The sequence below is a fragment of the Taudactylus pleione genome, unplaced genomic scaffold (assembly GCF_031769625.1).
Source record: "Taudactylus pleione unplaced genomic scaffold, aTauple2 ptg000026l, whole genome shotgun sequence".
Classification (NCBI taxonomy): Eukaryota; Metazoa; Chordata; class Amphibia; order Anura; family Myobatrachidae; genus Taudactylus; species Taudactylus pleione.
This window is the reverse complement of record NW_028284428.1, coordinates 34410902-34431816: the sequence shown is the minus strand read 5'-3', so window position 1 is coordinate 34431816 and position 20915 is coordinate 34410902. Positions and strand designations below refer to the sequence as shown.

The 20915-nt window shown below is 45.1% G+C and overlaps 1 protein-coding gene across 4 annotated transcripts in view; it reads right to left on the bottom strand.

Annotated features, from left to right (window-relative positions):
• The window catches only part of WWC3 (WWC family member 3), a 231472-nt gene that overhangs the window by 19677 nt on the left and 190880 nt on the right, over window positions 1–20915 (bottom strand). For 2 of the 4 annotated variants that reach the window (XM_088451663.1, XM_088451665.1), the window contains exons 10-14: window positions 13959–14048; window positions 11566–12098; window positions 6305–6419; window positions 3275–3349; window positions 674–760 (exon numbers count right to left, since the gene is read on the bottom strand). In XM_088451663.1, coding sequence (XP_088307789.1) covers window positions 674–760; window positions 3275–3349; window positions 6305–6419; window positions 11566–12098; window positions 13959–14048 — 900 coding nt within the window. The remainder of the gene's footprint in view (window positions 1–673; window positions 761–3274; window positions 3350–6304; window positions 6420–11565; window positions 12099–13958; window positions 14049–20915) is intronic. The other 2 variants (XM_088451664.1, XM_088451666.1) reach the window with 1 other exon arrangement.

Here is a 20915-nt window from a genome sequence, read left to right as displayed (position 1 = left end):
GTAGAACAGTGTAACTCAACCCTTTATGAGCATGACCCTAAAACCAAAGGTCATATTACTGTACCTGCAACCAGAGGCGTAACTAGGTATTTTATTTTTAAGGCCCCATAGCAACATTTTGTAAGGGCCCCTATGTACCATCCAATGGTGATAAATGTATATAACACATATAACTGTGACAAGGAAGATGGGCCCCCCTCAGCTCTGGGCCCCATAGCAGCTGTACTCCTTGCACCTAGGGTAGTTAAGCCCTTGTCTGTAACCCCATGTACTGTATGTGAAAACCATCACTGCATAGGGCAGAATTATTATTCATATATTTCTTTCAAGCAATTCAAATATGTTGGATTTGAAATGGCAATGATGATCATATTATCCCTCACACAATGTATGTAAAAAATCCATTAGACTTCACAACTTTTTCAGTAATAAAGTAAAATCAGTTTACAAAAAAATAAAATAAAGACAATCTGTGTGATAACATAGTTAAGCAGTGTAAGTCACACAGTAAACCCCATCCCTAACTATATATCCCTAACTATACTGATGAAGGCAGAGTGACTCTACTATAGGGAATGGCAGATTACCAGACTAAACATCAGGGATCATTGAGGCAAAATTTTCCACCACAATTACACCATCGTACTATAATAAACAATGTATTTATACTCACATCTTCCATCCTTGCTTGATGGGGAGACCATTAACATTTTTAAGCTGCAAAACATGTACGAAAAGACATTCGCTTCCACTATCATACCTAAGGTATAAAATACATGTAGAACATAAATGATCTTGTTTAGATTGCATGTATTTTATAAGATACATATTCAAACTAACATTAATATTACAGACAAGCAGATTGTACATTATTGATAAATATGGGGCGGTGGGACAGGGGACGCCTGTATAATTTGTGACATCTCACATCTGCTTCCGGACCAACATACATATACTTATTAGCTTTCACTTAGGATAATAAGGGTCAGTAAGCAGTACATTGTGATGAAAAGAGGAAATATGATTTTTTTTTTACATAAAGTGGACAAATAATTACATTATATAACATGGTACAAACAGCAAAAATATGCTGTAAAAGTTCATTTTGGGTTGCTGTGGGTTAATATATTTGGTAAATTTGAGCAATATTATGAAATAGTACCTATCACTAATACTTTAATACAGACTCGCGATTATAAAACATCTTATTTTGACAGTGTGTTCTCTTTTAAAGAACAAAAAAAAGTGTTGTCTTGATGCCTTCCCTGCTGTAACTTAATAATCAGGACAGGCATGGTGACTGATGTAATGTCATGTGGCCTGGGTCTAGAGCAAAGGATTCTATCCTACACTTACAGTATATTAACTGTGCATGCTGCTGGTGAAGGAAGATGCAGAGCCAAAGATACCTGATACAGAAATACAACACAGTATAGTAGAGGGGAAGCTACTATTACGGGATGTAGTCAGCACCCCAGCGTGCGGGATGCCGAAGGGCCAAATACAGGCGCCAAAATCCTGACCGTGTCGGCATCCCGAAGGTAAGTATCGGGTGTTAGGGGGAGGGTTAGGGTGTGGGATTAGGCATTAGGGTGAGGGTTAGGTTTAGCCATTGGGGAGGGTTAGGTTTAGAGTGCGGAGAGGAGTTGGTCTGGTTTAGGTACTAGGGGGGAGGTTAGGTTTAGGCACCGGGGAGGGAGTGCTACTCTAGGTTTAGGGAGCAGGGAGGGGAAGGTTAGGTTTAGGCACTAGGGGGGAAGGTTAGGGTTAGGTACCAGGGAGGGTTAGGGTATGGGTGTGGGTGTCGGTCAGGGTTGGCTCGAGGCATGTTCGACCAGTGCCGTCGAACAGGGGCGCCACGCCATAGTGGGTGCACCCCTCCCAGCCATTCCCGATTTCAGCGGGACAGTCCCATTTTTCGGGCACTGCCCCGCTGTTCCCGTGGGCGGTCGGGAGGTTGGGCACGTCCACCACCACAGCTGTGCGGCGGTACCGGCCCTGGAGAAGAGGAATGGATACCGCGCGCATGCGTGCAGCATCCATTCAGTGCAGGAAGAGAGTTGGGGGCAGTAGTGCTGGGCTCGCCCCCAGCCTGAAGTTAACGGGAGGCGTGCCATATGGGCACGCCCCCAAATAACGTCATTTAGGGGTTTGTGGCCCATGGTAATTGGGCCACGCCCCTTTTTCGGGTGCAGGTAACAGGTGCATGAGTCCCTTCCTGCACAGGGTGCGGCTCCCCCTGGAGCTGGTGTTGGTGTTCTGACTGTCGGGATGCCGCTGTCGGTATTCTGACCAGCGGTATCCCGACCGCCGGGATCTCATATCCAACCTGTTATTACAGTTTACCCAAAAAAACAGATACAAGATACAGTAACATAGTATGCATGCTGAATTGCTGATATATATATATAATATGGGTAATAATACGGACTAGAGCTGCCAATTAAGGCCTGTAGTGGCTATCTCTACTGCTATCATGCATGATTGTCACAATCCCGCCTGTTACTTTGTCATTGCACTAATGATTGTGCCATATGTAACAATATACTCAATGGCAAGCAGTTATAGAGTGAGTGACATGGTAACGGTTCCAATATCATGGCCAAGCAGTAAAACCAAGAAGTAGCCTTACAAATGGAGATGTCAGAAGGAGCAGACAACTGGGTAGTAATGGTTGAATTCATACAATTATGACAATGTTAAAACTCAATATAAGAGCTCTGTATGAAAGGTCAAAGAAATACAGTATAATACATGTGTGGATTATTCTAAAGCCTTTTTTGGGGAGATGTACTAAGCTCTGGAAAGTGATAAAGGGGAGAGTGATAAACTACAAACCAATCACCTCCTAACTGTAATTTTTCAAACACAGCTTGTAACATGACAGTTAGGACTTGATTGGCTGGTAGTTTATCACTTTGCAATTTATCACTTTCCAAAGCTTAGTACATCTCCCCGAAAGATGAAACTAGAGAAAAGCGCAACAGTGGAAAGATAAGTTACACACAAATAATGTATACAGATGTGTCCTCTTGCATTTTTGCTGCGTACGCCTGCGAGTGGATACGCGCACTGCGTTCGCACCAGTGAGTCCATAGGATTGCATGGTGCGATCGCAGTGCGCCACTTAGTGTACCGTAGTGTATGCTGCTGCAGGTATACACATGGCACGATGCTTGCGCACGTTTGTAGTGTGATTGGCAAGGATGTAAGAGGACAAATCTGTATAACAGCAGAAAAGCCGCCACGTTCCCCAGACTGACACATTACTTACACTACTCCAACATGTATTTGAGGTTCTTCCCTTTTTTCAGAATCTTTACAAATGGAATCTTCAGCATTCTCATTCCTGTATGGCGACAGCATAAATAAGGACAGGCTGCTAAGCATTAATAGAAGGCAATTTCCTATTTTTAATACTTTGATGTGGCGGATGCATATTTATAGTCAGCATACCAGCCACAAACAAGTTTTCTTTTAAGTCATTTCTTAAGATAAACATTCTAAGTGGGTACTTGTATGTGCGAACCAGTCAGCATTGTTATGTTTGTAATGAACATCTTAGCAAATTTGTGGTGAGACTGAAAAGTCTATTTTTTCTTTGCTATGGAAGAATATAGCAATAGGCTAGACGCCTGATAGAACAGGCATTCCAAACATGACTGTCATGTCCAGTAACGACCTCAGATCCTGACAGTTTTATTCATCCTCCATCCTTTTCATCTAAATCCCCTAACATTGGCTAGGTTTAAAGGTACCACACAGCTCTGTCATCCCAACACATTCCACCTCGTTTCCTTATAATGTTGTGAACATTTCATAAACATTAATGTAAATAGATGACAGGAATGCATAAAGAAGAAGTAGTTAGTCTTAGACAACTTTGTACCTGGTTCTGAGTCGCATGCAGAAGCAGATGCCTTATTGCCTATTGCCACTATACAGCCCCTCCCAGGTTTCCATCCGTGAGTATGAATGTGCAAGGACTGAGATGCCCACTTGCGCATCTATAGACTAATGCATAAAGATGCCTCTATAGGTCGCACCATTGAAACTTGCGCCAGCCCTAAGACAGGTACAGTTTCTCTGTCTGAGTGTGGCCTCCTACACGAGCAGTAAAGCATTTTTGTATGCAACTGCTTTCAGCACCCATGACACTCCCATAATGCACCCATAATAGCCTATCCCTGTTGTGCCTCCCAGTCACCGCCCAGTAACGCCCCATACATTGCCTATAGAGTTCTTCCTGCGTGCGCCTGAATCTGTATTACTGCTATGTAAGCACGGCACTGGGATGTATGCTCAATGCAAATATTTAGGGGTTTTCCTGCATATGCATTAGCTAATAATCGTTCAGCTCTGTAAACATCGGCGTTGCATGTGACTGAGAGTATAGGCCCTTTATGTGCCTGGTGTTTATATGTTTTTGTATTCACATAACAGATGACTGCTACATGCTAACCAAACACACGATATACTGCTGAAACTGCACATAACATAGAACATAACAGTTCTTCTATGAGGGACTGACAACTATTTATAAATGATCCAGTGTATCAAATGAAATTTAGGACACAGTCATGGCTCTGACAAACAGATTGTAAGCAAGCACCTCTTTGTCTGACTGCTATTATCCCGTCTCATTTTATTACTGGTTTTTACCCAATTGTAAAATGAACAGAATAAATAAAAATGCTGATTAATAAATAATTTGCTTTAATAAATTGTATACGGAATGGGTTCAAAACATTTTTTATACATATCTTTTTAAATCCCATCCATTGCCTGTTATGGGCTGCTGTAGTTGTACATAGGAGTTTTATGAATAAAATACTAAGGGGTCTATTTACTAAGCAGTGTTAGGAGACAGAGTGAAAAGTGATAAGGTGCCAGCCAATCGGCTCCTAACTGCCATCTCACAGGCTGTGTTTGAAAAATGACAGTTGGGAGCTGATTGGCTGGTACCTTATCACTTTCTTATCACTTTTCACTCTGTCTCCTAACACTGCTTAGTAAATAGACCCCTTATTTTCTTATTGCATATGGGACCAACATTCTCATTGTTATATCTGTACATAGATTTGGTTGTATTTTCAGCTTATGACTCCGTAGAGAAGCGGAAAGGTAAACAGAGGGGTGTGCCAGTGTAGACAATAGGGGCATTTTCACGCTACTAGGGCTCATTCAGACCATGACAAAGACCCATATCTGCCTATCAGGAGGTGTGTAACTTGTGGTTGCTAGGCAGCCACGTCTGATTGGCTGAGTGCCAGCTCTCCTACTGATATTATTACTAATATTCGCATGATTTATTTGATATTTGCATTTGGTGTGCAGAAGGAATGCAAACTCCTATTTGATCTGTATAATTGAACATAATTAGTACTTTTGTTTTGTTATCATGCCTGTATTCAATTACATTTTACATGGTAAATGCAACTTTAGTATTTATTAATAACACTATCTAGACACAGACAGACTGTTTTATGTATATAATACTTCATTAAGTCCTATATCGTGTGCAAATTATAGGATATATTACTACTAACACGGTCAAGCCCCATCTCCTGATGTAAGTCAAGCACACATGTTACTGTTTGATCCTAGGGACAACCTGACATATATACTGTTTTCTCCTGGTGTAAAACTGATGCATTTGTTATCCTTGAAGGTCTACAAAATGCATCCATCTCTACATCAACTTCTATATTTGTTTGGTGGTGATTCTCTCCTTGTACTTCCACTGCTTGTTCTATGTTTGTTCTATAGAGATAGTCCTGTCACTAATGGCCGTTGAGACAGCCATGAGTGACAGGGGCCCGAGTACTGAAGAAATTTGGGAGGTGTGGCCATGCCCCCTCCGGGATAAAATATTGAAAATATTACGCCTCCTGGTGCTGTGAACTGCAAAGCTGACCTGGGCCCTTCCAAGAGGCAGTAACTGCCTCCCCCCCCCCCCCCCCCCCCCACTTGGCCCTGCTGGCACTCAGAGATTACTCGGTCCCCTGCTGGTCATCCTTATTAATCATTGTGGTTCTCTACAGCAGGGAAGATGAAACACAGCATCTGATAATTAGATAAAAAACTGCATGTTACTGCATGTAGCACACAGATACGGACAGCTTTATTTTTACACTGCAATCTAGAATTGGACTATGACATCCATCTCTAAATCTGTCCGTACATTTTATATTTGCACCAGAACAACATGGAATTACTCCTAACTGTAAATAAGACCTGTAAAGTTCCAAGAATTTTAAACTATAATATAAAATGTTTGAATAGTGTAGTCAGAATAGCAAACCTTTTACTTAATGCTTCAAATACACCGCTGTCACTTGCAAGAGAATCGTCTGATAATCCAGCAGAGACCCCTTTGGTTCTTTCTAGGCTTATTGCTTCACGGATTGTCATTCCTGCTAATGATAAAAAAAGGATCAAACCAATGTATACACTAGACAATAACTTCATGCAATACCCAGATGATTTCATAGAAATATCTTGTATCTCTCTAACAGCTTTTTTCCACCAGTTCAATTTATGTATTTACTTACACATTAATAAGCCTACATTCATTCAGTGGTACTCCACACTTTTATACTCTACTCAACATAACAATGGGCTCGATTCAATTCAATGCGAATTGAATAGAGCCGGGAAGGAGCCCCCAGAGATATTCAATTCAGCGTGCTGTGAAGTCCGACTAAGGATTTCTTCTTGCATCCCTTCTGGGGTGCGAGCAGAAATCCAACAAAAGTACAGGTGCAATGCTGTTTTTTGTGCTTAGCGCGGCGGAAACAGCATTGCGCCAGGAAGTTTAGTTGGAGAATGCCCGTTCTCGCGATTAAACACCCTGTTTAAGGCACGAGGGACGGAAGAACGGGCATTCTCCAACCTAACAGCGCGCAGATTTGAATAGCTCCGAGAGCTCCCTCCCGTTACTATTTAATTTGGGTTCAATTGAATCGAACCCAATATACTTTTATTAGAAGAGAGCCTATATTGGGTAGATCGTTATGTGGTCATAACACCGTCAGTCGGGATACCGGCGTATAGAATGCTGATTCCAGAATCCCGACACCTATCAGAATCCCGGCGCCGGCATCCCGACCGCCAGCATACCGATGATAAGTACTGGGGTTAGGGGGAGGGTTAGGCACTAAGCGGGGAGGGTTAGGTTTAGGGAGGAGGGGAAGGTTAGGTTTAGGCATTAGGGAGGGAGGTTAGGTTTAGGCATTAGGGAGGGAGGTTAGGGTTAGGCATTAGGGAGGGTGGTTAGGTTTAGGCATTAGGGAGGGAGGTTAGGTTTAGGCATTAGGGAGGGAGGTTAGGCTTAGGCATTAGGGAGGGTGGTTAGGTTTAGGCATTAGGGAGGGAGGTTAGGTTTAGGCATTAGGGAGGGAGTTTAGGTTTAGGCATTAAGGAGGGAGGTTAGGTTTAGGCATTAGGGAGGGAGGTTACGTTTAGGCATTAGGGAGGGAGGTTAGGTTTAGGCATTAGGGAGGGAGTTTAGGTTTAGGCATTAAGGAGGGAGGTTAGGTTTAGGCATTAGGGAGGGAGGTTAGGTTTAGGCTTTAGGGAGGGAGGTTAGGGTTAGGCAGCAGGTAGGGAGGGTTAGAGAGGGTTATAGCATTCCCACTAGGTTGTTTTAGCTGGGTGCCATGCCCTGCCCATTTTCAAAAGGGCAGAATGCATCCTGTCCTTATGGCCGTGCCCTGCCAGCGCCCCGCTAAAACAACTTGCTTACGGATCGCAACTGCAACAGCATATGCAGATCGGCCGAAGGTAGATACTGCGCATGCATCGTAGTGCGTGTGCGTGAGTTAGCATTGTGATCGTACTGCACTCAACTACGCAGATACAAGCTGCAAGGTATTACGGATGCAAGATAGCGGTAATGGGCGTCTCTATGATGGCCGTGTGATGGCTTTGCAATTGCATTCATTAGCATATTTTCACAGCAGACCTACGTGCGTAATCACAGCCGCGATCTCAATAGCATTCCGTAATGAATCAGGCCCATTGTTCATACTTAGGGGCATATTTAATTGTCGGCGAAAAGTCCGGAACTTTTTGCGCCTGGTGAACTTTTCCGCCTGCATCGCTGGTTTTGGGTCCGGAAAAGTATTGTGTGCGCGGCTGTTTTTCTCCCTATTCAATTCCAAGGGACGCAAAAACAGTACCCGGCGAAACTCAAATAGGCGAAAAGTGCTGTCAGTTTTGGGGAAATCAGCCTGACACCCCCCCAAAAGATGCACTGACATGGGGGATCACTCTAGATACCCCTGAATAGCCCTGCTGAGGGTATTTGGAGTACTTAAATGCTCTCAATAGGTGCTAATTGGCGTATTTGCAAATGGGGTGAAGAATAGCATTTAGCAATATTTTTTCATCAAAATAACTAGCTCCAGCAAATTTGGGGTATCTGAAAATGGGGGGTAGTATAATTAAAAGTTGCTAAAGTGAAGTTTTAAAAATCTTGGAAAATCCACCTGCCACAAACACCTGCAAAGAAAAAAACACCTGGGGCATACTTGGGGACTCCCCTGGAGTCTATTTCGCTAGTTTTTACGTTTGTGCCCCAACTTTGCACTTTTTCGCCCCCGAAACGTAAGTACTTTTTTGGGGTAGTCTAAAGGTTTTTTAAAACTGTTTTTGACATAGTTTACCTTTGGGGGACTGTGCTAACACTGCACGGGGGTTCCCGCAACTTTGCACCCCAAAACTGCACTTTTTTCAGCCACCATTCAGAGGCGAATCTTTTTCGCCTATCTGAATGCATTGACTTTCCGCTTAGGCGAAAAGATATTGCAATTGAATTGGGCGGAAAGTTTCCGACAGGCGAAATGATGTCAGCGTGATCTACCCTATAAAAGTAGGTTACAGAATTGCAAGCATAAAAGCTAACTAGTATTCTGCATTATAGCAATTTCAAAAATGTCGGAAATATTGTTCATTTCTGAATTCAATCACCAGGTGGCAGTATAAATCCTGGATATAATTATAATGATGCTTAAAAATTAGCAACTTAACAAGGTCTGAAAAAACCATTAATATTGCAAGTTGGAATAAAGTCCAGGGGCTAAATATATTTATTGTCATTTTATTAAGTAGGTTTGCAAACCGCCAGAATTAAGGGAAAACCGCAGAAAAAACACTGTTTTAAAAAACACCAAATTACATGTCTCCGTCTGATTTTTAACATGGTAGGAATACAAAGCGTGAGATACACAAAGCTGTGTTTTCATAAACCGCTGGAAAATCCACCTAAAAAAATGTCAAGAAAAACTGGTTGTCAATTTCAGCTATGGCATGTTGCCTGTCAACATGTTTTGACACACAAACACACACACTTAAAAACACTGGCACCTAGGAATGCCTAGCTCAGTGCAAAGTAGCAGAGGATGCCAGAGAAATAAAATAAATATTTGTGGCCTCGTATAGTTTTTAAACATAGAATAGTACCCTATATTACTTTTTGTAGCATAGTGCCCTCTATATTGTTTAATATAGAATAAAAACTCTGTAAATTGTTTAATATAAAATAGTACCCTATATATTTTTTAAAATATAACTGTGCCCCAAAATATACCATTTGAACTAATAGTGGCCACTTAGTTCATTAAAGTTGATTTTTATTCTCCAGCAGTATTATTTATAATATTATTGTGTCCCTATCTTTTACAAAGCATCATTTTTTAATAATTTCTTACCTATCCTGCCCCCCGCACCCTATCCCTCCTCTTTAGTGCCTAAACCTGACCATCCCTTTAGTGCCTAAACCTAACTGTCCCCCATTAGTGCCTAACCCTAACCAGCCAACCATCCACGGTGGTGCCTAAACCTAACCCCTCCTGTCCGCAGCTTAACCCTGACCTCCACCCTCCCGCAGCTTAACCCTAACCTCCCCCCTCCCGCAGCTTAACCCTAACCCCCCTCCCGCAGCCTAACCCTAACCCTCCTCCTCGCAGCTAACAGCTAACCCAGCCCGCTATACCTACGTTCGGAATGCCGTCGACATCTCAATTGATGTCGGGATTCTGGCGCCGGTGTTCTGGTGGGTCAGGATTCTGGCGCCGGGATCTCAACCGCCGGCATCACGTTCGGTGGTCACCTAATTACATCCCATTCTATTGATATGGGAAAAAAATACCCATTGAAGCCTGATTCTGAGACGCACACAATTCTGATGTTCGCGTAGTTGAGCAATTTCTTGCAACTGCGCAGGCACAAAATTTTCTTAAAACCCCATGGCACATCGTTACACTGAGGGTACGGACAAAGGTCCTGTTGCAATCGATTCAGGCGGTATCAGAAAGGTGGTGGAAAAATGATGGGCAGTGACTGGGAGGTGGCTAGTAGTGCACAAAAGAGGTCCGTTCAGTGGGTGTGTTGTAGGAGTGTCGCAGGCAGGTCAGTGGCTGGGTTCCCAGACGCATAGCTGCAAACACAGGAGGCCATGGTCAGACGGAGAAACTGCACCAGCCACTGGTGTAATTTTCAACGGTGTGACCGATGGTGGCGTATAAGGATGCACGAATGGGTATTACATCATGCACAGACACTAAAAGTGGGCATCTCAGTCCTTGCACATTCAGCTGAAAGGACGTATACAAGTGAAGGATTTTGTAGCGGCATTTGCATAAGTTCGCAAAGGGGCGACCACCAATAGTCGCTGCTGAGTGCCAATGCCATGGCCGATTTTCTACCAACTGAGATGCCCACTTGCATCGGTGCATTTCCGTCTCTCAGAGTGTCATCAGACGCACCATCAACATTAGCACCACCACTATGGCAGGTGCAGCTTCTCAGTCTGAGTATGGCGTCCTCTGTGAGCGGTTCAGCATCTCTGGATGCAGCCACTTTCAGCGACACACCCCCTGTTACCTCTCAAATACGCCCACTAAAATCCACAGACCCTGTGTCCTAATCTACACTGCATCTCTGAGAGGTAACAATTGGGATGTATGCACAGAGAGACTCAGACATATGTGCAGTCTTACAACATCGGCCATTTGCGTGTGACATCACCAACAGAGACGCAGCATGAGATCACTGTGTGAACATTGGTCATCTGAACATTACGCAGGGTGGCTGGTGTTTTCACGCTCAATGGGATCAGTGAAGCTGTGTTGGAAGACGCAGACACTGGGGTCTCGACATTCCTCAAAAACGGAGGTGAAACGCCACCCGTTTTAGAGAACCCTGTTTGTCGTCGCCCAGTCCACGCCCCCAAACGGCTGCAGCATGTCAATCATGCTACAGCTTAAGGGACACTCACACAATGATATCTTACACCATCGAAGATATATGTAGACCATCAGGTTTGTGTACATCTCTGAATTAGGACCATAGAGGTATAATTATTAAGCAATAATTGCAGTAGGTCTTGTCTAGTTATAGAAACCCACAGAAGGAGAAGTACATAGCAAGGTGCATTGGGACCTTTAGTAATGGATATGCTAAAAAGTACAAGCCATTGCACATTAAAGGAATGATTTATTACAGAACATTGTAAATGACTACCATCACTCTAACTGCAGTACATCAAATTACACAACTTACCAGCACTTAAACTTGGAAACTGTATTCCACTTTCTCGAAGACTTTGCATATGGTAAGATGTCCCCTGGGCCTCTTCATCAACCAGAGCGGGTGCATGTCCCCTTAGGATTTCCAGAGTCCCCATTATTTGCTCCAAACCTTCTGACATTTGGGCCAATGGAGAATCACGAGAAGCAGAAAGAAAGGGAGTGTCCAAAGGGGAGCTTGGAGGTGACAATGAGGACAATGACGACCGTGATGACAAGGAGGCTAATGACTGAGGGGTATCCATTGACATCTTATGTTTGTTCAGGATGGGGAGCCCAGATGTTTCACGGTACTGATTATCTCTGCAAACGGCATCTATAGGAATCATATCAAAGCGCAACTGCTGTGAAAACTCTGCTTGAGAATTCTCATAGTGTGGAAGACCATAAATGTCTGTAAAGCTTATGGAGCTGAGAGAACCTCGGCTTGATGCCAGGGATCCTCGACTTGAGGCCAGGGAACCACGGCTGCTACCAGAAGACACGGTAAGGGTGCTGGCAGACAAACTGTAACACAAAACAAAACCCATGTTATAGTAGCCGCTTTGTACAAAGAGCAGTGAAATGATTACTGTTCAGTAATTTAAAAAAAAGACAATATTCAAAATACAATTAATTATTTATTTATTGACATTATCAATTAAAACACAAATAGTAAAGTAACTAATAGCATTATTAACTAAGAAAATTAAGGAAAAATACCAGAGTAACAAAATATTAATTCACATTTTTAACATTCAAACCCAGAGTAAGGAAGAGCTGGGTATAGCTCATATACAGTGGGATAAAACTAACTGTATAACAGCTCACAGTTAAAAGGAATGAAATAATGGGCCTGATTAGGAGGTGGATGCTGCTGCACTCGCTCTTGCGTCAGGTGCCGGAGTCGCGGGTGCGATAATATACAAATTATAGTATCAGCCTTCCCCTGGTGTAGTATCCTGCGTCTGAATGTGCAAGTCCTGAGATGCCCACTTTCAGCGTCTCTGCGCGCTGTACTACCACCAATGATTCTTTACATGCCACCATCGGCGCACCATCAACACTTACACCAGCCCTATGGCAGATGCAGGTTCTTCGTCTGACCAAAGCCTCTTTGGCTGTGCATTGGGAATGCAACCGCTTCACTGACACGCCCTCCACACTCCCATAACACGCCCATAAGACAGATTAGTTTTTTACGTTCACTCCTAGCCAACACCCAGGAACGCCCATCACTTTTCTGCCTCATTTCTGATACCATCTGTCCTGAATAAAACAGCATCTTTGTGTGTATGTGCCATAGGGGATTTCTTTTTTCATGCACGCGCAGTTGCAAATAATCGCTGCACTACGTGAACATCGGCACTGTGTGCGGTTTGCGTGCGCCTCTGATTAGGCACAAATAGAGCAACTATTATGGTAAAATACAATGCAGATTTACTAAGGAAGTTTATTTATAAATACTCCTTTTTCTTTATCATAAATGTGTTTAATTTAAGTGACTGCTAAATTTAAATTGCTGATCAGAACTATACAGATATTAAGATTATATAGGTTCTTTGCATACACATAGATATAGATACACGAGGAGACGCTGTCCATGCCAGACTTGCCGGCTCCATCCATTCCCCGTCCCCAAACCGCTGCGACTTTAGGGAACTGCGAGAGATCTTGCAGTAGAAGACCAGCGCATGTGCAGTACAGATCCTGTGCATGAACTGATCTTCTAGCATCAAAGATGTGCGCAAAACTGTAGGGTTTACGTACATCTCTGAACAAGGCCCTAAGTTAGCGCACCTATCACAGAAATCAGAAGTAAAAAGTCCTACAATTAGATAAACTGTTCAGTGAATATTGAGAATATTTGTGTAAAATAAAGAATGTCATGTTACTATAACTTCTGTAAGAATGGGGAGGGGGCTGCAGACTGCTACCAGTCCCAGGGGCCACAGGGATCAAATATCATGCTTTGCAGTTACAAGCTGTTTTCTACTTTGGGAGACTCTAACCTTAACCCCTAACTCTCATGCTAGCCCTATAAATCATGAAAAATTATGAAAAACCATGTGTCGACCTTTTCTCTGTCAACCTTTTCTGTGTTGATCTTTTGACCCTGTCGACCATTTGACCCTGTTGACCTAAGTCCATTTTGACATTTTAACTGTCGACTACTTTACCCTGTCAACCTATTGCCTGTCAACCATCTGTTGTTGACCCATTGACTGTCTATCTACACACTGTCGATCTTCCATCCGGGTTCCGTAGAAAGCTAGGCAGCACTTGCACTACATGTTTGTGTGGTAAGTAATATTGGGGGAAGTTAGTAAATGAGTTGTAGTGAAAATAAATACATATTATGTATTGAGCGCATAGAAGGAAACATACCTTTTTAGCTGAGTGTGGAGGTAAGAAGTCAACCGAGTAGCCTCTTCTAGATGCTTTAAAAGGCAATTTCTTTTCTCTTGGAGCAGCAACCTTCAGTGTTAAACATATAATAGTAAAATCAAAGTACAAACATATGTAACATTTCATATACTTCATGTAGTTTGTTTAGGAATACTGTTAACAGGGGTATGGAATATTTCACCATCAATATTTTGTCACAATATGGTTTAAGTTGGCCACCAACACTGTGACTATGCAACTGATATTAGGAAATTGGCCCAATACCACAATACGTGTGGGCCTTGAAGGCTGCACTTCCACATAGTCATCCGATCGAACTTGATCAGATCATTGATGGTTATTTTGGTAAAGGCAGTCAGAAAATGACAGAAAATCAGATGTATCAAACCTCCTAAAGAGGAAAGGCGGGGAACTGCCCATAGCAACCATACAGCTTATAGCTATTATTCTATAGAACATACTTGATAAAACAAGAGATATGGTAAGAACTTACCTTTGTTATCTCTGTTTCTACGAAGTCCATAGGGTCCACAGGGTTGACCTTGGGTATAGGTTGGGAACCAAATCCGGGCACCACGCAGTTAAAGCTTTTAGCTCCCAGGATGCACTGGGTCCACTCTCCCTATAACCCCACCCCCAAGCCAGAGGCACCTCAGTTTGTAAGTAGCCAAAGGCCGGAGGAGAGAAAAAGAGAGAGAAAACTGGAACACTCAATAACCATACTCACCGAAATGGGAGACGGAAAACCGGTGACCAGCCACACAGCCCATATGAAGCCAGGTGCGTCAGGGCGGGCGCCCTGTGGACCCTATGGACTTCGTAGAAACAGAGATAACAAAGGTAAGTTCTTACCATATCTCTTGTTTTCTACTTCAGGGTCCATAGGGGGTCCACAGGGTTGACCTTGGGGATGTCCCAAAGCAGTTCAACCAAGGGTGGGGACGCTCCTGTGCTGAGAGGAGAATCCGTCGCCAAAAAGGAAGCATCCTGAGAGGCAAAGGAAACCAATGCCTAGAACCTTAAAAAGGTGTGGACAGAAGACCACGTGGCCACCTAGTAAGGCAAAACAGCCGAGGCGCCACAGCGAGCCGCACACGAGGGTCACATGGCCCGAGAAAAAACAAGCATCAACAACAGGAAGGCCTACCCATGGGTAGGCCCCTGAGGAAGACCTACGAGGCCATCCAAGCCAACATTTGGTTATAGGCCGGCCATCCTTTCCTGTGAAAACCAGAAATCTCAGACCACCAATAAGGAGTCCGATTTCCGTAAGGAACCTGAACGGATCACATAAATCCAAAGAGGCCAGACCACAGTCAATGAGGCCACCCCAGCCGAGAGGACTGGGGATAGAATGGCCGTACCATAAGTTCCAGAATATGGAACCTGAAAACCACTAAGAAAAAACACAGGGCGAGAGCAACTCCCACCCTGACATGATGCCCTCCAGAAGAGGGAGCCACATGAGAACGCTCCCAATTCAGACACTCTCCTGGTTGATATAAACACCCTGAGAGAAAGAGAGAGCCTAAGCAATAGACCATGTAATGGCTATCACAACCAGCGGTTCCATTGACTGTCCCCGGAGGTAACGAAGAACCACTACTTACTCCCAAGGAGTCCCTAGGGAGGACAAATGGAGGCATAATCAAGAAAACACTCCAAAGGATGAACTGGATACCAGAGTGAAGCAATTCCATATCTTAACCATACTGACAGTGTAGAGATCCGCACTGTCAGGAAGACCAGGCCAAGTGTGAAACCCAAGCCAGCCGGAAGGAATGCCAGAATATCTGGAAATCCTGGACACCGGAGGATTGTATCGACAGGTACAATACCATAAGATTTATGGCTGCCACAATTTGTGGTAGGTCCCAGCAAAAGCTGATCCATGTGCTCTAATCATTCCAACGATGACAAAGCCAGGGAAGCCGTAAGACCACTGTAAGGACACAGTCAAAGACAAACGACCCAGGTCCAAGGCAAAACCAAGGACCCTGAGACAACAGGTCCGGGCAGTGAAGCATCAGGGATGGAGTATCGATGTAGAGACTCCGAAGATCCAAGTACCCCTGACATCTGCGGCAATCAGGAGCCACCAGCAGGAAAGCATCTCCGTCTCGATTGAAAACACTTCCAAAGACCTCGAGGAAGAAGGGAGACCGGAGAACACAGGTACACAAAGTGGAAGGACCACTTCACCGACAAAGAGTCGCTGAAGTTTGCTTCAGAATCCCCAGAGCTGAACTGTAACACCATAGTGTGATAAAGTCAGAAGGCCATGAGGGTCACCTCAGGGGGGCTCCCCCTGCTCACCAGGAGATGAAACCTCTCTTGGGGAAGAGACTAGTCCCCGGGATGCACGTCGTGACGGCTGAGGACTCCCGCTTCCCAATGGAGAGCTCCTGAAATGAACGCTGCCGAGATGGTCGGGAGGAGACCCTCGGACTATGTCCGAATATGTGACATACCTGTCATTGCCACCCAACGAACAGTGTTGCTAAAAAGGAAGCCACTGTCCTGACCCTGTCGGACTGAACCTTTTCAGGTTCACCGGGAAACAAGAGTTATGCCAGAGTAAGTTAATTGACAGGGTGGAATCGACAGACGTCCAACTGCACTGAAAAGGATTCGATCCAGACACTGTCCCTAGCAAAGAAAACCCTGGATGAGATGGCCATAGCCACCCGGACAGGGACCGACTTGCCTCCGGAGAGAGCATCATCGTTTGAACAGTTATCCGACAGAAAAAACTCATTCCATCTGGAGATGAGCCAATTATGGAAAGGCCTGGAATGGAACTGAGCCCATTCCACCATGCATCCCAGAGTGTAAAGACATCTGTCGACTGCGCAGACAACCATGTACTCCTAATGGAAGAGAGGAGATTCCGTCTTACGCCAGAAGAATTCTCAGATTCTGAGAATCCAGCAGGGATCCTAGATGAAGAATACCCAGAGAGGGATGCAGGGAGGACTTTTTCCCCGTTGATTAAACGTCTGCACCCCGAAGAAGCCACAGTCATCCTGACCTGGCCGTAAAGTACCCCGGTGATCCCGCTAAGAGCAGGAGGCCGTCCAGGTACAGGAGCATTGGGATATACTGAACAGAAGAACTGTCAGAAAATCCAAAACGCTGGTAAACCCCTGTGGGGCTGAGGACAGTCCCAACAGACAGAGCCCGAAAAATTGTAAGTGTTGCTGTGATACAGCAAACCTCAGCCCATGCTGAGGAAAGGTCTCTGTAAGTACCCGTAGGCACGCGTCCTGTATATCCAGTGATACCCTAAAGTCCCCAGGTTCCAAACATCGTATGATGGAGCATAGGGATTTCCTCCTGAGCCCAGGTAGCTTTAGGAACTGGTTCAGGGAATTGAGACAGAGAATAGGCCAAAGAGGACCATTCAGCCACCGCACCAGAAAGAAAGCAGAACAACCAGTCCCTCACTGAGATAGTGGGGATGGCCTAATTAGCTCCGCTTACCGCAACAACTGCATAGCTTTCTGGATCTGTAAGGCCCTTGTAAAGAGGGCGTACCCTCCTACCCACGTAGCCGCGGCAACTTGACACTAATACCGGGCGAACTGAGAAAATCGGTATCTCCCAGTTGTAGGCCTGTCCCGTCAGACTGAAGAGATATCCGTAGGTTCAGAAGCAGGATCGGCTGGCAGTCCAGGCCTGCTCGGTACTGGATATGTCGGCCCTTGTAGATGCCGACAGTCTACGAAGAAACAGACCTTTAGGCTGACCCAGAGGACAAAAAAGACCTAACAGACTTAGTCTGAGGCCTTGTAGTGGGCATAGCTGAAAGCGGTAAACTTGTCGTTAGTAATACTGCCAATGTTACTACAATCTTGTCAAGGTCAGGACCAAACAATATCAACCCTAAAGATGGTATCTGCACCTCTGCATTCCCAGAGCGCAGCCATAGGGTATTACGGAGGATACAGACGCAGCCGGAACTCTGAAAGTTAGGAGACTGGTATCCAATATAGGCATTTCCACCTATGACAACAGCATATATTACGTGAGCGACCAAATACATTTGAACCCCCGACGTGTTGGAGGGGAAAAAACGTTACAAATGCATCAACCCAATATGCAATAGTATTAACCAACCATGCTATAGCCATGGTAGGATGGGTAACAACTCCTGAAAGCAAGTATACTGATTTCAGGCAGAGTTACCACCTATGGATCCGAAGAATCCGACCACGCAGGAATGGGAGGCGTAGTAACGTCTGTAATCAGACGAGTAACACGCCCATCCCCCCCAGGAGGGGCTCGTGATGACCCTCAGGGAATTTGGGACAGGAGGCCAAACACTGTTGTAACACCTCCTATCTGGCAACAGCCAGAGTCCCGCTATGCGATCCACCCGCTAGTCAGCAACAGGTAACCCGAAGGCACGCAATACTGAGGGTGTATGATACAGGTGCAGGTCAACATTCACTCTAACCAGAATGGACCTGCTACCAGCCCTAAAGCAGGGATAATAATACCTGAAATAGGCTTCCCCCCGTGTAAGAGGGAAAGAGCCCCGAACAGTACCCAGTTCACGGCAGAGCCAACTGGGAAGTAACCACAGGGCGTCAACCACGCCAATTAGCGTTTCGTAGAAAACGACATCCACCCAGGGTGGCTGTTGTGGTAATCCCTGCAAGGGGAATGACAGACTATTGTGGCACCAGGGGGAATTCATATACTGCGAAAAACCCCTGCAGGGAACGGTAGTCTGTGTCACAGGGGAAGAGTGCAAGAAGCTGCGAGATACCCTGAGATGAAAAGGGCAGTATGGTGAAGTAACCCCAAGTGAGGTACAACAATGGGGCCCGCCCGGCGATCCGCAATTGAGAGGATCCCGAGAAAACAAACCGCCCAAGGGGGTCGTGAAAGAGGCCGGCACCAGATGACGCCACATACAGAACCCTTTATGAGTCAAATCCTCCGCACTAACACCTGCAGCACATGACGTGCAGGATAGTAAAAATGGGTGCCGTATAACGCTCTATCTCCTGGTCAGACATATCTGACCAATCTTGGCGGAAATATTAAGCAGCGCTATACTGGTCCTGACTGATGCCAAAAATTAGCTGCAGGGACCCATTTTCAGCGTATGCAACACACAGTTCCATCTAAAATATGGCAACGTGCAGCACGCAACAGTATGTGACAAACCACACAAATATTAACAAGTATATAAATGTGAGGTCTCAGAACCACCCTAAGTACAGCTGTATTAGGGCAGATAAAGAAAAGGGATAGATATACACTGACAGGTGAGAGAATAAAGTACAGACAGCACTAGCATAAGTCACATACAAAGCAGATATATACATATATACATAAACATGTCATATAATATACTGCACTATTACACTGCATTCAACTGCCCAGATTCAGTGTCTGGGAAGGCTACAGCGCTGTGTACACTGACCTGATGGTGAGGTACGCAGGGGGACTGGACTCACTGCCATCCTGAGAGATTTCTGCTGCACCACAGAGATAAAATGGCCGCTGGAGACCTCAGAGGAAGCGTGGCCCGCGGAGGAAGCAGCTCAGCGACGCCAGACTATAGATACTGAAAGGCGCGCTGAGCTGAGGGGAGGAGCCGCTGTAACAGGGAAGGCTGCCTCCCCTGGCCGGCTATTAACCCCCGGGACGCCGGCTCCCTGCACCGATCGTAAGTCCCTGGTGGTCTAGTGGACACACGGGGTATGGGGGGCCCGCCGCCACTGCCGGCGCCTCCGGTCTGTCCCCTGAGACCGGAGGCACAGGACTGCATTTGAAATGCGCGGATCACCGCAAGCGGTGATCCGCGACCTTACCTGCTCCCCGTGGATCCGGCAGCAGTCCTGGGCGCCCGCAGAGTCCGGCTAGTACAGACTCTGGGGTCCCGCTGAGATCCCCAGATCTGTACTGGCGTCTCAGCGCCAGCGGGGTGACGGAGCGGCAGCTTAGACGTCCTATGGACAGTCCGACGCTGCCGCTCTGAAGAGTCCAAAGTCCATGAAAAAACTTTGTCCCTAAAAAAATAAAATAAGCTTAGGGGCTGCTAATCAGCTCCCCCTGCGCTAACGGTGACCCGACTCCGGCCGGGCACCAACTTAAACTGAGGTGCCTCTGGCTTGGGGGTGGGGTTATAGGGAGAGTGGACCCAGTGCATCCTGGGAGCTAAAAGCTTTAACTGCGTGGTGCCCGGATTTGGTTCCCAACCTATACCCAAGGTCAACCCTGTGGACCCCCTATGGACCCTGAAGTAGAAATGATAGCTAGAAGTTGATTAGTTGCTATCTTCACTCTTTAGAAGGTTTGATACCTCTCTCCCGTAGTCACTGTTATACTGGAATTGGTCTAGTTGATCAACCCAAGGAATCAAACGGCTGGATCTCATCCAATTTGACCACTACATGACTTGGAAATCTGGACATATAATAGTATAATAGTAAACAATTATTTTATTTATGCTTTAATGTCAAATGTTTATTTAGAGAGGAACTCGTGACAGTTTAGCATTGCCAGGGAATTTCGTTTTGGAATAGGAAGTGCTATTTTCTATACAATAGACCTACAGAAACAAAACAACTATTGTAAGTATAAAAAAAAGAAAAATTTCTGCAATGCAAAGCAAGTCCGTAGGAGTGATTCCGAAGGCTTAAAGGGACGGTAATCCTATGTTTGTATTTTCCCTTTGGATTCGTTTCATGTCAAGATTAAGTGATAAATGTATTAAAATGTTCTTGTTACAGTACAATATCTAGTCTCTATGACCCTAGGACGCTCAGTGCTAGGGACGGGTACCTCTCCCTGATGGCCAATCACAGTTATCAGCCTGACAGGGAAGAGATAAAGGGAAAAATCAGAGAAGAAGGTAGGAAAAGAGCAATTAGAAGATGAACAGAGAGATAATTGTGGGAGTGAATGTGAAACACAGAC